Source organism: Colletotrichum destructivum, chromosome 9, assembly GCF_034447905.1.
Source record: "Colletotrichum destructivum chromosome 9, complete sequence".
Lineage (NCBI taxonomy): Eukaryota > Fungi > Ascomycota > Sordariomycetes > Glomerellales > Glomerellaceae > Colletotrichum > Colletotrichum destructivum.
The window spans coordinates 2,841,241-2,856,018 of record NC_085904.1 but is presented as its reverse complement, the minus strand read 5'-3'; the positions used below and the strand labels follow the sequence as shown (position 1 = coordinate 2,856,018).

Below are 14,778 nucleotides of genomic sequence, written 5' to 3'. Positions count from 1 at the left end.
TAAGGCGAGTTCTGTACATGGATCTGCCAAGTGGGCTGTTGCTCCACCCTCTTTTCCTCGTCGACTCGCAGTGAAACCGTAGCAGTTGGCCCTTTCGAACAGGTCGACTGATACGGCGAGTTGGGTGCGGCAGAAGGAAGCCACACCCATCGCGGAGACGCGTCGATGCTGCGATCGGCGTCCGGCAGATGATCGGAGTATCAAACAGGTGTGTAGTAGCTGGAGGTACTGTCCGCTTAGCATACATCACTGATGCCATAAGCCAGTGCCTACTTGAAATTTCCAATCTGATTCAGCGTAGCAGCAGCAGCAGCGCCCTTTGGGCACATACTAGCAAGCGATATCCAATTACGGAGCCGTCCCTACTTAAAAAAATTTGGCTGAAAGACTCGGGGTTGGTTGGTGCCTAATGAAACCGGTCCGGGATCGTGTCATGATCACGCGAAATAAAGGTGTGAATGGATGGATGGATGGGCTTTCTCAATAATCTGGGCGTTTCTCCCATTTTTTCTTTATTTCTTTTTCCTTCTTTCTCGGATCGAGGCACGCATACCAAAGCTGGAACAGTAAGTGAGTAAGGAACCTGTCTGAGATAGGGGTTCGTGATGACGATTTTGAATATGTCGAGCCCGCTGCGAGGTCTGATGAGAGCCCCGCGATATCCAATAGGTCTATACCATCTAAGTACATTAAAACGGGGGTTCCAATCGTGGCGCGGAGGCAGAAGGGCAAGGGTGAAATAAAACCAAAGTAAGTAATACATCCCTGATAGGGCGAACGAGAGGCAAAATCATTTGAAGAAAAAAGAAACTGATAGGAAGAAGGAAAAGCCAACGTAGTTGAACTGGCTTACTTGGGATGTACCCGATGCTCGGGAGCCCCCAAACACGAATTACTCCCCTCAGTCGCTCTTGACTTTGGACTTCTTCGGCACGCGGGCGAGCCAGTATAGGAGGAAGGCCGCCGCGATGTTGAAAACGACAAACGCCCACATGATGCCGAAGTTGCGCCAGCGGTTCGCAAAGTCGACGTTCACCGACGCCAGGAAGCTGTTGGTCTCGGCGATGGGACAGAACCGGCATGCGTCCGTGGCGTCCGGATTATCGACTGAGCCGCCCATCGCGTCCACGTACGGCCGCAGGTATTCGGCGCAGGTGCCGCCGGCGGGCGGATTGAAGACGAGGAACTCGTTCGGGGCGCAGGATGCCCTGGCGTTCGCTAACGCGGTGCTGAGGAAGCCCTCCACGAAGTAGGTGAAGGGGTTGACGCGGTACATGAAGATCCAGAAGCGCGGAAGGACGTTTGGTCCGGCAAGGATGCTGGTGGACACAAGCACGTCAGTGAACACACTCTCAACGTCGAGGCTCAAGAAGACCAGCGATCCGTGGGAACTCACCCGCAGAACCCAAACATCATGATTGTCAATAGGCCGACGATGGCGCCGGCGACATCGTGGCTGTCGAGGCCGGCGATGACGAAGTGGGCGAAGGTGCTGGCGAAGATGAAGAAGGCCCAGACAAAGAGAAAGATCGTGGTCGCGCGGGAGTGCTCCGTCCCGGTCTGACGGGAAGTGCGGTAGAGGCCAAGGGGGAAGTACCACAAGAGAAAGCTGAACACAGACATGATCTAAACTCTGTCAATAATGGAAAGGGGGGGGGGGGGGGGGGGGTAAATTCCATGCTTACTGAGTTCCAAACGGCCTCCACCAGCATATTGGCACCAAGGAACGCCACCCACGAGTACGACTTGGACGGGCGTTCGCGGGCCTCGTACATGGTACGTTGGGAGACGAAAACGGGTAAAATCTGGTCGACGAGCTGGCTGAAGATGGCGAGGAAGATGAAAACACCAAACATCTGGTTCTGAAGGCCGCCTTGGGTGTTCTCGATGTTAAGGAAGGACAGGCCGATAAAGAGAGCCTGTAAAAACAGACAGAGTTAGTCAGTTTTCCTCAAACGGTTCAGCATCTTTGGAGGCCACTTACGGCACCGCAAGACAGGAAAGCTTTGGAATAGATATAAGTCGGGCTGCGCCAGTACTGCTGAAGAACGCGTCTGGCGACTTCCCGGCACTGGAGGCCGAAGGGCGCAGCGAACTCTGAGCGCGAAGCCGAATCCTGGCCACTGGACTGCTGTTCCGTATGCGTCGAACGACCGGCAGACAACCTACGCAGTTCATCCTGGACGCCCTGGTACTCGCTGCTTTGGCGCCAAACGGCAGGCCAGTCGATCTCCGTATGGGCACCGGGGGCGGCGCCGATGACGTGCAACATGTGCTCGGCCGGATTCGAGTCGGGGGGGCAAGGGGGCCCGCCGTTCCGGACGAAGTAGTCAGTCAAGCACTGCGAATTCTTCCCAATGGGACCAAAGTACACCGTCTTGCCACCCCTAGCAAGGAGAAGAAGCCGGTCAAACCTCTGAAACAGAATTGCGGAAGGCTGGTGGATGGTGCATAGAATCGCCTGGCCGCTGTTTGCCAGCTTCTCCATCAGGTTGCAGATAGACCATGATGTTTGACTATCAAGGCCGGACGTAGGCTCATCGAGAAAAAGGAGGAGTTGCGGGCGCGCGGCCAGCTCAACGCCAATCGTCAGCCTCTTTCGTTGCTCCACGTTAAGTCCCTCGCCAGGTATGCCGATAATTGCCTCCGAATACTCCTGCATGTCAAGGAGGCTGATGACTGTTTCGACATAGTCCAACTTCTCCTGGCGGGTATAATGAGAGGGCTGCCGAAGTAACGCACTGAAGTTCAAGGCCTCTCGTACAGTCGACGTGTGAAGATGCAAATCCTGTTGCTGAACGTATCCGGTTTTGCGCTGAAAGGACTCATCGCGAGGCTTGCCGTCGACGAGCATGTCGCCCGTGATGACACCCATGGTCACCCGGCTTGCAAGTACGTCAAGGAGAGTGGTCTTGCCTGCTCCCGAGACTCCCTATTGATATTTATCAGCGTTTGTGGGTATGTCATCAGCTCGGAAACAATCCGACTTACCATGAGAGCAGTCAGGGACTTCGGTGCTACCCAGCCGTCAACATTGTCCAGAATCCTACGTGTCTCGTCCTTGATCTTGACGTCGTAGCAGATGTTCTGCCAATGGAAGATGGAAGTCATCTTTTCCATGTTGGAAACATCATCCGAGGACTCCAGTGCCTGCTCTTGCTGACGGACGGCCGTGGTCTCAATGTCGCTGATTCCTTGCTTTCGACGCTTGCCCATGGCCTTCCGGCTGAAGACCAGTACCTCGCCCTTGGATCGATCCGAGGCCACATATTCTGCGGCGGCCAGGTGGCAGGCTAAGAAGAAGATTGCGAATGCGACCATGATACCCACATTCCGCCATTTATGGGAGTTCAGATAGCCGTACGAGGTGGCGAGATAGGCGGCACCGTCGACGAATTCCTCTCCAGGGACCGAGCCGACAATCGTACAAACTTGCTCATCGGGCCGGACGGACTCGTACCCGGGACCGGCCGGCACAAAGTTCGCACACCGGAAGCGCCGTCCCACAAACTCGTTGAGGAGCATGCTCTCAAATCCGTAAAACACAGGATTGATCCACCGGAGCCAGCCCAGCCAGTTTTGCATGTACTGAACCTTGATGGCGAATCCGGTGTAGAGAGCAATGATGAGAATGACTACCGATGCTGGCGCAAGGGCCTGGGCGATCGTCTTTGTGAGTGAGCCCAACAACCGGAACATCATCGACATCACCATTGTCATGATGATAACGATCAAGTAGAAGAAGAAGAAGGGGCCGGGCTCGCGTCGAAGATTCGCCATAAAGTACATGATGAGGGTTGTGATGACCGAGTTGACAAACTTATATGGCAGGTCTGAAATCATGGCCGACAAAGCCTCTGCGCTAGGGTGGTACAGCGCGTAGCGGTTGTGTTTCTCGACAATGGGTCTTTTCGCATAGATGGTCATGATTTCGAGAAAAACACCAAGAGCTACCATAAGCACGACAAAAAAGACAAAGATACCGCGATGCGATATACTGGTCGAGTCCTGGGGTAGGTTGTAGAACACGCTACTCATCACGAGAGCCTGGAAGAGATTGGTGACAAGCATGGTCAGGGTCATGCTGGGATCGTTCCGGAGTAGAACCCAGCTACGCCACAGCGTGAGGCGCACTTGTTCTGCGTAGGAGAGGGTGAATGGCGACTGCGGGCGTTGTGACTTGGCCTGATCGAAACGCCGAGATGCGAGGAACCTGTCATAATCCTCTTCGTTGAATGGGTGGCGATCGACGTAGTCATCGATCTCGTTATCGAGGGCGGCACGGTGCTGACTTCTCTTCCACGCCTCGGCAAACTCGTCAGGGCTTCGCGGTGGGGGCTTGCCTTTCCAATCGGGGCGGACGATCCGTTCTTGATGGCTGGTCATGGAGGTCAAAAAGTCGGCTGTCGTCTGCTGGTCTGGACAGACAAAACCAAGGCGTTCAAAGTAGGTCCTGGCCTCGCTCGTCTTGCCGAAAAAGATCTGCCTGCCTTCGTATAGGACTATGACTTTGTCAAACACCTGAGTACCTCTGTTAGAATCTGGCATCGAATCTTCGCTAGTGTGTCGGATGGGGAATACTCACATCGTACGCGTCCTGTGATGCTTGGTAAATGGCGACACACGCCGTTGTGCCCAGAATGTCTGCTTGCGTGCGCAGGGTACGGCAAAACTCCAGGGCAGTGGCACTGTCGAGGCCGCGTGTACTGTTGTCCCAGCATTGCAACGGGGAGTAACTCAGAGCGGCCTCGGAAATCGTCACCCGCTTTCGCTCACCTCCACTGACGCCGCGGACAAAATCATCACCGACTCTGGTATTCTTGGTATGCGAAATGCCAAACATGGCCATGGTGACATCTCGGAGATGCTCCGCATATTCGCGACGCGATACGCCTTCAGGAATGGCTTTTGGGCATCGCGCGCGCGCCGCGAAATAGAGCGTATCACCAACCGTGAGGTGCGGAAAGTGCGCATCGACCTCGGCGGTATAGATGGCCTCACCCCGAAAGGCCGTACTCATCTGCTTCGGGTGGATGCCCTGATAGTTGATGAGAGAGTCGTCGCTAACATGGAAACCATGGGTATCTCCTGCAATAGTCCGCAACAGAGTCGAGCAGCCGGAGCCTGGGGGGCCCAGAACGCACAGCATTTCGCCGCTCCGTACAACACCTTCGAGGCCATGGAGGATATCGATGCGCTGCTGCTTCTGCTGGCCCAGGATTCGCCTGCTGAAGGAGCTGGCTGCCTCGAGAAACACATTCCCGACACTCTTTTGGTAGTCGGTGGACGTTCCGAACCCGTAAACGTTGAGGTTTCGGAAGGCGATGCCGGCCGTTCGAGGAGGGGTCCCGTCGGCGATGTCGTTGCGGAGGTTGTAAAAGGCCTTTGCCCATTTCTTCGCGTTGAAGTCGGCGCTGTGGGGATCGAGAGTGCCTCCCGCAGTGACAGGAAAGAGTGAGCCCTGGTGAAGAGACTGGGTGGTGTAGCGACGAGCCAACTGAAGGATTTCATCATTCATACGGGCCTCCTGCTCGATTTCGACCTCTCCTCGGTCGGAGAGTTGGTTGTTTTTGTTGTTGACCACGGCTGTGGAGTCTGACTCTACCGAGTTGCAGGATCTGACCCGGTCCTCATAGGTTGAGCCGGGGCGCTCCTTCTCTGTGACTTTGTCGGACTGCATGGCATGCAGATGGCGCGAGGGAGCCGCTTCTAGGAGGAAAGGAACTGAAAAGGGCAATGGACGTGTGACTGGAACGATGGAACGAAACAAGTGATCTGATTAAGATTATGAAGACCCAGTAAGAGCCAGCCGCGCATTGACATATAAGTAGATATAGAAAGCACATGGTTAAAAGGATAGAGGAGTCTATATAGTAATGGCTCGGAGACTCTGTTGGGCGTTGGTACCGGAAAACTTACCTCTTCGCCAAGAACGGACTCGGGCATCCAGAGATTTGTCCGCGACGGAGGTTGCAAGCTGCCCTCGGGACTTGAGAGGTTGCTAGGGAGTGGAGACTTCAAACGCCGTGTCTGTCGCAACGGCACAGGCCGACGCGTTCGGGGCCTGCGGGATGCGCTCTCTCACTGTTTTCCGCATTTCACTATCTTGGACGGCGCAAGGCTGTTGCTGCCCTCAGTATCTTGGCGCTAAATCTTCATGTCTATATCTCCCATATGTCAGTGGGCCTAGTTTTGGCCATCTGGTCATAATCGTGATGCTATTTCAAATCATTAGAGGATTGACATGCCTACACTAGGCGCAGTAGTGTTATATCACTGGTTGGAAGCTCTGGGGCATATGGGTTGACGTATGTGAGTCCGAATGAGAGCCATCCTAAACTGTAAACGGTGAATAAACAATGGGTAACACAGGCTCGTCGGATCTCTTCGCTGCTGCCATTTGAAGTGACTGAAAATCCCAAGATGCTGACGCATCCACTGATATCATCGGATGACGTGGGGATGAGACGGCTGCGCACGTTATCAGCATGGGTGGCCCTGTGGACTGTTTCTCACACATCGGCTGAGATGTATAGTCAATCCAACCTCACTCGTACCTCACATGCTTACATACAGAAGGACCAAAACCGACCCACCTTACATGTGTCACTTGCAGTCTCCTGGAATTGTTGTGATCTACTCCGCATAGGCCGTCCCCATTGTGAACCATTGTTGGCCTCGACGTCTCTGCACGTAGCATCGCAAAGAAGCTTGTGCTGCCCAGCATCTGGCATGTTGGCATGCTACCGTGTGTGTGACGATCGAAAAGGATGATTCAGGGGTTTTTCGATCCCAAACATCGTGACCAAGAAAGAGAGGTAGTTGTGAGCTGGGGAAAAAACAATGATGATTGCCTGCGTAAGTAGGAATGCAGCAGTCTCTATTGCATCGTCACTTGGCTGGTGTTCATCATGTATGGAATTGACCTTCGTAGTGTCGAGTTCGTCTCCGAACTTACCCCAGCACAACCGGTCTCGGAAGGCGGGCGCGGGCAGAGCCAAAAACTCGACGTGCTGCTGATGTGTTACACGAGAGATACGGTGGGAGCTGACACTCGGACGAGACTCCGTCTGTCCTGTCTCCACTTTCTCGGGGCGGACTCTCGGGCCCGAATGTCCGTCATTCCGCCAACCAGTACCAACCAGAGCCCCCTTTCCCTTGGTCCCTAGCTAAGATGGTGTAGCGCCACGACTAGAGAGAGACCAGAGCTTGCTTGGGACAAAGCCCGCACTGCGCAAGAGTTCATACTGCGTCACCGTGCCCCTACAACAATCTTGGACCTGTCATGGTGGCGCATCCTGCCAGCACATTATAGTGTCAGGCAGGCTTCCTGGTGCAGCGCGACCACGTAGATTGCTGCAACGCGATAGCGAGATTCGATTGCGGCGATACCTTGATGAAGAGGCAGTGTTGAGACCGGGCGATGGCGCCGCCCGATGGGGCCGGCTCACCAGCCAAGAAAGAGAGTGGGACGGTACACTTGCCCGGCCAGCCGCCCAACTCAATCGCCGTTCCATCTCACCAAACTCCTGCGGCGCCTACGCGAAAGATGACCTGTTTGCGGGCATTATCACCGCGGTTTGCAGAGGTGAGAAAGCAGGCAGACCGAATTACTTGGGCGACCAGATTGGAAAATGCACACGCCGTGTTGGTGACGGATAGCCCCCACTTAATCAGTGTGGAAACTGAGTGGTGCGTAGACGGGGCAACAGTCATAATATGAAATTTTCATGTCGCACTCAACAACATCCGATATGGTGTAGTGGCCAACATGATGCCCTCTCAACTCACAGTTCTGAACTGAGCAGTGGAAAGGCATAGCCCCGAGTTCGATTCTCGGTTTCGGAACTACCATCAACATTATCCGATATGGTGTAGTGGCTAACATGATGCCCTCTCAATTTGCAGTACCTCCCTGTGAAATGGAAAGGCATAGCCCCGAGTTCGATTCTCGGTTTCGGAAATACTTTTGTTTCTTGGGCATTGGTGTCTTGCCCGCCGCGGCATGAGTCCATCTTTTGGTGCGTGAGTGGAGGCAATGAGAGAAGGGAGAGGGGATCATGGTTGACAAAGTAGCGACTCAGAGCAGGAAACATGACACGCACTATGAGTCTCATCATCCTACCTGATGAAGCATAACACCCGATAGCACACTGAGAGGGAGGGTGTCATGGGTGATTCTTATCATGTCCCCACCCCCTACCTTTTGAGTGTTCGTCAGAAAATAGCGACAAAGAGCTGAGGGGCCAAGTCCAAGGAGCGGTGTTGTAATCATAGCGACGGGAGGGCGGTCGCGATGGAACCCTCAAACTCTCCTAGGACACAATCCGATGATGATGGCTGACGAGAGTATCGGATGAACTTGTTACAACAAGCGGTCTCATCCGGATTTCGGGAGACCGGAGGCACGTCGCTTGGCCAGGGCAGATCAGATGTGCAAATGCCACGTGCCCTGCGTCCCTTTCTGTAACCGTTGACTTACACGATTCACCAGCAGCGGAAGTCCTAACGAACTACCCTTGGGAATGCAGTGGACCTTGAGCGAGGAATCAGCTCCTCCAGCCGTTATCGAATAACGATGGGCAGTGGAGGCTGAATATCATAATCACCAGAGTGAATTCACAGGCACAGGCTCAGACGGGGTGTGGATGGAGAATCACATCTCTGTTCAATAGACACATCGGTAAAGGCGTGAATGGCTGACGTACACCTCTACGCATCATTCCATAATCCTTCAAGCAAAGTAAACAGTAGAATATCCACGACGCCAATGCCTGTCCATAAAGAGTCCTGTCCATCCAAAGGCGTCCCTCGGTCTGGCCCCGTAGGCCTATTCCAACCGGGTCGTCTAGCAGAAAAAAATAGATACGAGAAAGAAACATGGGAGGTCATCCCTGATATATAGGCTAGTAAATGGTAGTGAGTAAATCGTCATCAGGGCCTACGCCCATCATATAGTGTTTTGGTAGGGGTTATGTTTTGTTGTTGTAGGCTTCTTCAGTATGTTTAGTCTTTCGTGGCGTGTTCGTCGCCAAAAGGACTGCGTCCCCGCTCGTATGAGCTTGTCCTTTGAGAACGCCTGTCGGGCCCTGCAGCGGCTCGTCTTGTGGCCTCTTCAATCACCGCGCTCAAGCTGTGGGTGCTGCGGATAGCGGCGGGCTTGGGCTCAGGAGGATCAGAGAAGGGGCCTTGGTCTACCGCGGGGCTTTCGTCGATGACGGTAACGGCGGCCGAGTCACGAGTGGCGGTAGAGCTGCTAGGCGGTGGGGGAGTGCCGGGCACTGAGGCTTCGTCTGTTGTTGATGACGCCTTGGAGGATCCAACGCTGACTTGCTTCGGTCCATTGCCACTGCCAACGCGGACAACCTGCACTCTCTGAACGGGGGCGGCGGTCGCCGTGTTGGCGTTGTTGAGAAAGGTTGATCCAACGCTGAACGTGCTGTCGCGGCTCTTGGGACGGCTAGGGGCGGCGTACTTCTCGTAGTCGACGCTGGGAACGGGAGGGGTGTTGCTGCCGGTCGTGCCGACGCCCATGGACTTGACACTTACTACGGCAGCCTTGGCACGCATACCAGTCTGGGCAGGAGCAACAACAACGGCGTTCTTGCCGTAGATGGTAGACGCGATGCTGGGTGCGATGCTAGAGCGAGGGGCATACGAGGTTCTTGCGACAGATGTGCGGTCGGAGTAGCCGGAGATGCCCGAGTAGGTGGAGTCGCGAAGCTCGCCGGGGACGAAGAAGTGCGGCTCCTCGTACGGCGAGGGGCTGCTGGCAGCGGAGTTGGAGGCGTGCATCGGGATAGGGGGCACGGGAGGGACGAGGAGCGTCGGAGACGTAGGCGTGGCACGGTTCGTAACGCCGGGGATGTAGGCAATCTGAATGATGTTGGAGGCACGGGTAAGCACCGTCGAGGCGATCGAGTGTACCGTGTGTGTCGAATCGCGGTTGGTCTGTCGTGGCTCGCCGGTGGACTTCTCATTGATGGTCTTCTCGTTGGACTCTTCAATGTAGGATTCCTGGATGATGGACTGTCTCTTGGTCTTGATGAAGAACCTCCACACGAGGTAGGTGGCGATGGCGATGACAATTAGACCACCAATAACGCCTCCGACGATGGCGCCCGTGTTCGGCTTACTGCTTGATGATGCAGATGAACTGCTGTCGTCCTTGACACAGATAGCCTGGGCACAGGTGTTACAGGTCGGAATGGTGAAAGAGCAAAATTCGTCGGATTTGCAGTTGCTGGGGCATGTCGGCGCCTTGTCCTCGCACTTGAGGCAGCCGTTCTGTCGGGGAAGGATGACTACGGTTGTCGTGTCAGTAAGGAAGGAATCGAGGCACGGCAAGCACCATGTTGGGCTGACATACCAGCGTGCAGCTCCTCAAGCGAGCGAAGGTGGAAGTTGGGGTCAAAGTGAGCCATGACGGATGACGATCTGGCTGTAGGTGAATGGAAGAAACTAGTTGATAACGCTGATCTAGCGATGCCGATCTTGGTTGCGAGACCTTCGAGTGTAAATGTGTCGATCAGTTCGCGGGGTGGTTAGATGCAGGAATCGAGAGGACCAATGGTCGGTGCCACGGAAGCGGCGTCGAAGAGGGAATGTCAGTAAATATAATGAATGAAGAAGACGAAATGTCGGCTCAATAGGACAATCGCAGTATTGTCAGAACCACACGTCGAGGAATGCGCGGAGAGGCCGGTGTACTGGCGTGGTCTCGACTGGAATGTGACGGGCGAAGGAATTCGGGGGAGAGGACCCTGTAGGCGGCCGGGTTGATGGCGAGTGAAGAGTGAGAGTAGTTGGGTAACGAGTGGACTGGGAGACTAGCTCGGCATTTGTGGTGGTAGAAGGAGGGCGACTAGGCGAGCGAAGCGAAAGACATGGACGGCGATTTGATGAGTTGTCAGGCGCAAATCGAACGACGACGACGATGGCGACGGACGGGTTGGCGGGACTCGAATCTCTTTGGTCGTCGAACGGCAGGTTCTATGGCCGAGGGGGGAAACAGAGAACCTGGAGGTGTTGATGGACGGAGGAAAGAAAGACGTGGGAAAAGGCCGGTTGAAAGAAAGGAAGGTGAGCGAATAGATGGAAGAAAGAGGCAGGCAAGACACCGTTGGTGGGCTTGGGCTGACCGGGGGTGGGAGAAGGGGAATGAACGGGATGGGGGAAGGAGGAGGAGGCGAAGCCAGGATGAACGGCAAAGGAGAAGGATGGGTTGAGTCCAGCTTTGGTATGGTCCGAGATGCTGGCTTCTCGCAGGCGTATGGCGGCGGCGGCGGCGTTAGGCGGAGGGTGAGCTGAAAGGGGAGTGGGAGGGATAGCCAGAGAGTGAGAAAGTGAGTGAACGAGGGACCGAGAATGACAGAACCAAGGACGAACGAACGCCCGGTGGAGACGGAGGAGAGCAGCAATTGGACAGGCTGTTGGCCGTTGGTCCAGGGCGGCAGGGCCACAACTGGCCGCGCGAAAAGGCGCAGGAAGCGAATCTGCGGGACACAGGCACGAGATTGAGGGTACAGGGGTCATGGTGCTGGCGAAACGTGAGGGCCGGGGCCGCTGCGATCTGTGATTGGCCACCGCCCCCAAATGGCAAAGCTCACTTGTGGATCCCTTGATTCCCCCGACACCCCTGCGGGCCCTGGCCAAGCCCGGCGGGGGTCCAAGGTCTGGACTGAACAGTCAGTCTCCGCCCATGCCCTCCACACCTCACTCACTTACTCACTTAGTTACTGTGTACTCACCCTTTCGCCCAATCTCGGGGGAACAATGAGGTACACACTGACACTAAGCACTCCATATGGATACAGTGTGTCAGTATGGATATCCTGTACGGATACCCATCATCTCACCAACGCAGGGAAGGCGTGTTTAAGTTGATTGCCCAGGAACTCAGCCCAAGCCGATGCACCGTCACCTTCATTCATATATTCACAGCACACAGCATGTACATAGCAGTGGACACTGCATGCTACAAGTATTACTACTGGTAGTGTAGTGTGCGCCTTGCGGACATTTGCGCGCCATTTTCAATTTTCCCCTACCCCTTCCCTCCCTGAAGCTGCCAATCTAATCAGGACCAGATGCCGGATTAGGATGAACGCCGCCAACATCAGCATCAGCATCTTATGCACCATCATCCCATGATCCCAATGTCTCTCCCACTCTCCCGTTGAGCTGGTGGTTACAATGTACGACGATTGCAATGTGCGGGTGTGGTTTATCTTTCTTCTTATTTTTCTTCTTTCGCGATGTGCAATTGCTGCTCATCATTCCTACGTTGAGGGGCCAGAGACCAGTCAGAGAACAATGCTTGGTCGGCCGTTGCACAACCACTTAACATTACAGTTCGGTTACTACGACGTCTCGGTAGTAGCACCCACCACCGGAAGCGCCATTGATGTGCCTCCATCGCTGTTCGTCCAGTGACTCCAGTCTATGGGCAGAATAGAGTTCGTGCGATCCCGACCTGACAACCCGAGCCTGGTCCATCGTCCGGTACAGAGTACGAGCGGACGAAACCTGACGCGGCCTTCGCCTGCCAAAACCGGCAAACACCATTGACTTTTTGTTTGGTAACCGTTCCCCCCTCCTAAAAAAAGGAGGGGGACGCGATGAGATGAGCCCATCTTCCTGTTCGTCTGTTTAGCTCCGTCCAAGCAGACAACCCCCCAACAGGAAACAAAAGGGCATCGATTCCCACAGAATCCCACAATTGCCCTTCTTCCCATGTTTCCAAATCGTCGCGGAACCTGGACTTTAACAGCCCTCCCGTTAAGCTTCGAATTCCGGCCAGGCACGGGTCGAATCCCCATTCGCGGTCTGTTCGACCGTTGGCGCCGTAGCACCGTCGCAGCTCAGATGGGGGAAGAGGGGTTCCGAAACCCGAATCTCCAACAACTCTGGTACTGCGACGAGCGCAAAAAGTCGGCCCATACCCGCGCAGGACGGATGACACAGACATGCAGACATACAGACATCCCACGCCAGAAACAAGACGATTGCCGACTCCGCCCCCTTCCCTCCCCCGTTCTCTTCCCTGGTTCGAGAAGAAGATCTCAAGATACGAGCGCAACTGAAACGGATGGGTCTGGTGGCAGTCGCGATGGGGACGACACAGTTCTCTCAACTGACTGGCTCAACCGACTATCAACTAACCACACAATACAGAGTACGGCTAGACAGACGACAACAGGCCGACAACCAACGCCGACCCTGATGACACAAGTACCGCCAGCGCCGCCTCCGTGTCAGGCCTCCCTGTCGCATCTCTCCCATTCACGGTTCACGTTTCTTGTCGAGCCCACACCTACTCTCATTCACAAACCACGCTCGAGTCTTTCTCTTGTCCTCCCTGCCTTGGCCCGCACGTCATGTATCCAGCATTGCTCCCTAGCAACCCTTGCCCACCCTTCCCATCGACGAACGAGCCCGAGTCCAAGTTCAGTTGGCAGTCCAGCCAAACCCTTCAGGGCTCTGCGACAACGACGGGTCCTAGCCTGAGATACCCGTGACCTGAAGCATGGGATCCGAAACGTGGACAAGAACGTACGTGCGCCCGTGTGTAACTGTGGATGAATACTGGTGGGCCCCCCGGTCCACGAGGAAGATGCCGTGCCGGCCGGCCATGGAGAGCTCTAGACCACGAGATCTGCAATCACTGCTCGAGTGATCTTCATCATGTCCACCTCATGGGGAAAGAAGAAAAAAGGCTCTGGGAACGGAAGGGGGGGACAGCGGAACAAGTCCCTCCTCTCGAGCACTCTTGACAAGGAGCACAGCTACTGTATGTGTAGAGTATAGACAGCTATCCGCCAAAAACCGCCTCGTGACACATGCTCCAAGCTCTGGGCAAGGCTCGGGCGATCACTTCCCAAATCCTCCCACATCCACACCGGCCGCTCGCCCGCCGCGCAAAGAAATGGCCAAACTCGGGTGTGTCGACAGCCTTCTCCAGTACGGATACGTACAGTGCGGCCGCCCCAATACCGCAGTACAGCACCACGCCGCACGCTCCCTTCTTCACGCATTGCGGGCGTCCTTAGCGTCCGGCAGAGGAACCGCCACGCCGCGTGGTGAAGGTGCCAGTTGTGCGCGTGCGCGAGCGTGTGTAAGTGTGTGTGTGTATCTAGCTTTGGGCTCTCAAGAGTCTAGAGACGAGCCGCTAACGCTTTTCGCGCGTGGCTCGGTGCATGACCTGCTGTCCCCTTCGGTCTTGGTATCGCGCCCGCCAAGGCATCGACCCCCATCCTGCGACTCCAGCGCCTCAGTTGCTCTGCTTCGAGAACCGAACCCTTTCCGTGAATCCATACAAAACCTTGAACCCCCGGAGAAAGTTTTTTGTCACGAATACGCAGGGGGTTTATCGAGAACGGATCGGGCAGAGCCTGCAGAAGAGTCTGAAGAAACCGATTCAATGCATTGAGAAAAAGAAAAGGCAGCATGGGGTTTCGCACCGTGGCAATGACAATTCGAAAAGAAGCAAACATATTTTATTTCTAATACCATCCCATCGACGTCAGTCAGCCCTGGGAGGTGATCGAATCGGGCATCCCTGGCGAATCACAAACGATCTTCCTTAGCCTCCCGGGATGAAAAGAAAGGAAAAGGATGCAATCTCGAGATTCCCTGGACCTCTCGCCTCTCTCCCTGTCAAATGGTCCTTTCCTCCTTGGGAAGAGAGAGCGAGAGAGAGGCTTCTCTTCATTATCGTCTTGACTCAACGCCTCTAGACCATGCACGCAGCCTCATCTGCCCTGTAACCTTTTTTTT

General features: G+C 55.0%; 4 protein-coding genes across 4 annotated transcripts; 1 reads left to right on the top strand and 3 right to left on the bottom strand.

Annotated features, from left to right (window-relative positions):
• Positions 1–482: 482 nt before the first annotated feature.
• On the bottom strand, positions 483–5,862 carry CDEST_13968 (Putative ABC transporter-like, ATP-binding domain, AAA+ ATPase domain, CDR ABC transporter). Its single transcript, XM_062930124.1, has 6 exons — positions 4,586–5,862; positions 2,992–4,521; positions 1,985–2,932; positions 1,686–1,919; positions 1,397–1,626; positions 483–1,319 (listed from the first exon to the last, which is right to left on the bottom strand). The coding sequence occupies exons 1-6, from the start codon at positions 5,678–5,680 to the stop codon at positions 902–904; spliced, it is 4,455 nt and encodes a 1,484-aa protein (XP_062786175.1). The 5' UTR covers positions 5,681–5,862; the 3' UTR covers positions 483–901.
• A 685-nt stretch (positions 5,863–6,547) lies between these two features.
• CDEST_13967 (uncharacterized protein) lies at positions 6,548–6,742 on the bottom strand (the record flags this gene model as incomplete). Its single annotated transcript, XM_062930123.1, has 1 exon — positions 6,548–6,742. The coding sequence occupies one exon, from the start codon at positions 6,740–6,742 to the stop codon at positions 6,548–6,550; it is 195 nt and encodes a 64-aa protein (XP_062786174.1).
• Positions 6,743–8,642: 1,900 nt separating this feature from the next.
• Positions 8,643–11,134, bottom strand: CDEST_13966 (uncharacterized protein). Its single transcript, XM_062930122.1, has 2 exons — positions 10,370–11,134; positions 8,643–10,304 (listed from the first exon to the last, which is right to left on the bottom strand). Exons 1-2 carry the CDS (start codon positions 10,422–10,424, stop codon positions 9,007–9,009), a joined length of 1,353 nt encoding a protein of 450 aa, XP_062786173.1. The 5' UTR covers positions 10,425–11,134; the 3' UTR covers positions 8,643–9,006.
• A 1,519-nt stretch (positions 11,135–12,653) lies between these two features.
• On the top strand, positions 12,654–13,904 carry CDEST_13965 (uncharacterized protein). The gene has a single exon (XM_062930121.1). It carries the CDS (start codon positions 12,736–12,738, stop codon positions 13,507–13,509), a length of 774 nt encoding a protein of 257 aa, XP_062786172.1. The 5' UTR covers positions 12,654–12,735; the 3' UTR covers positions 13,510–13,904.
• Positions 13,905–14,778: the final 874 nt, after the last annotated feature.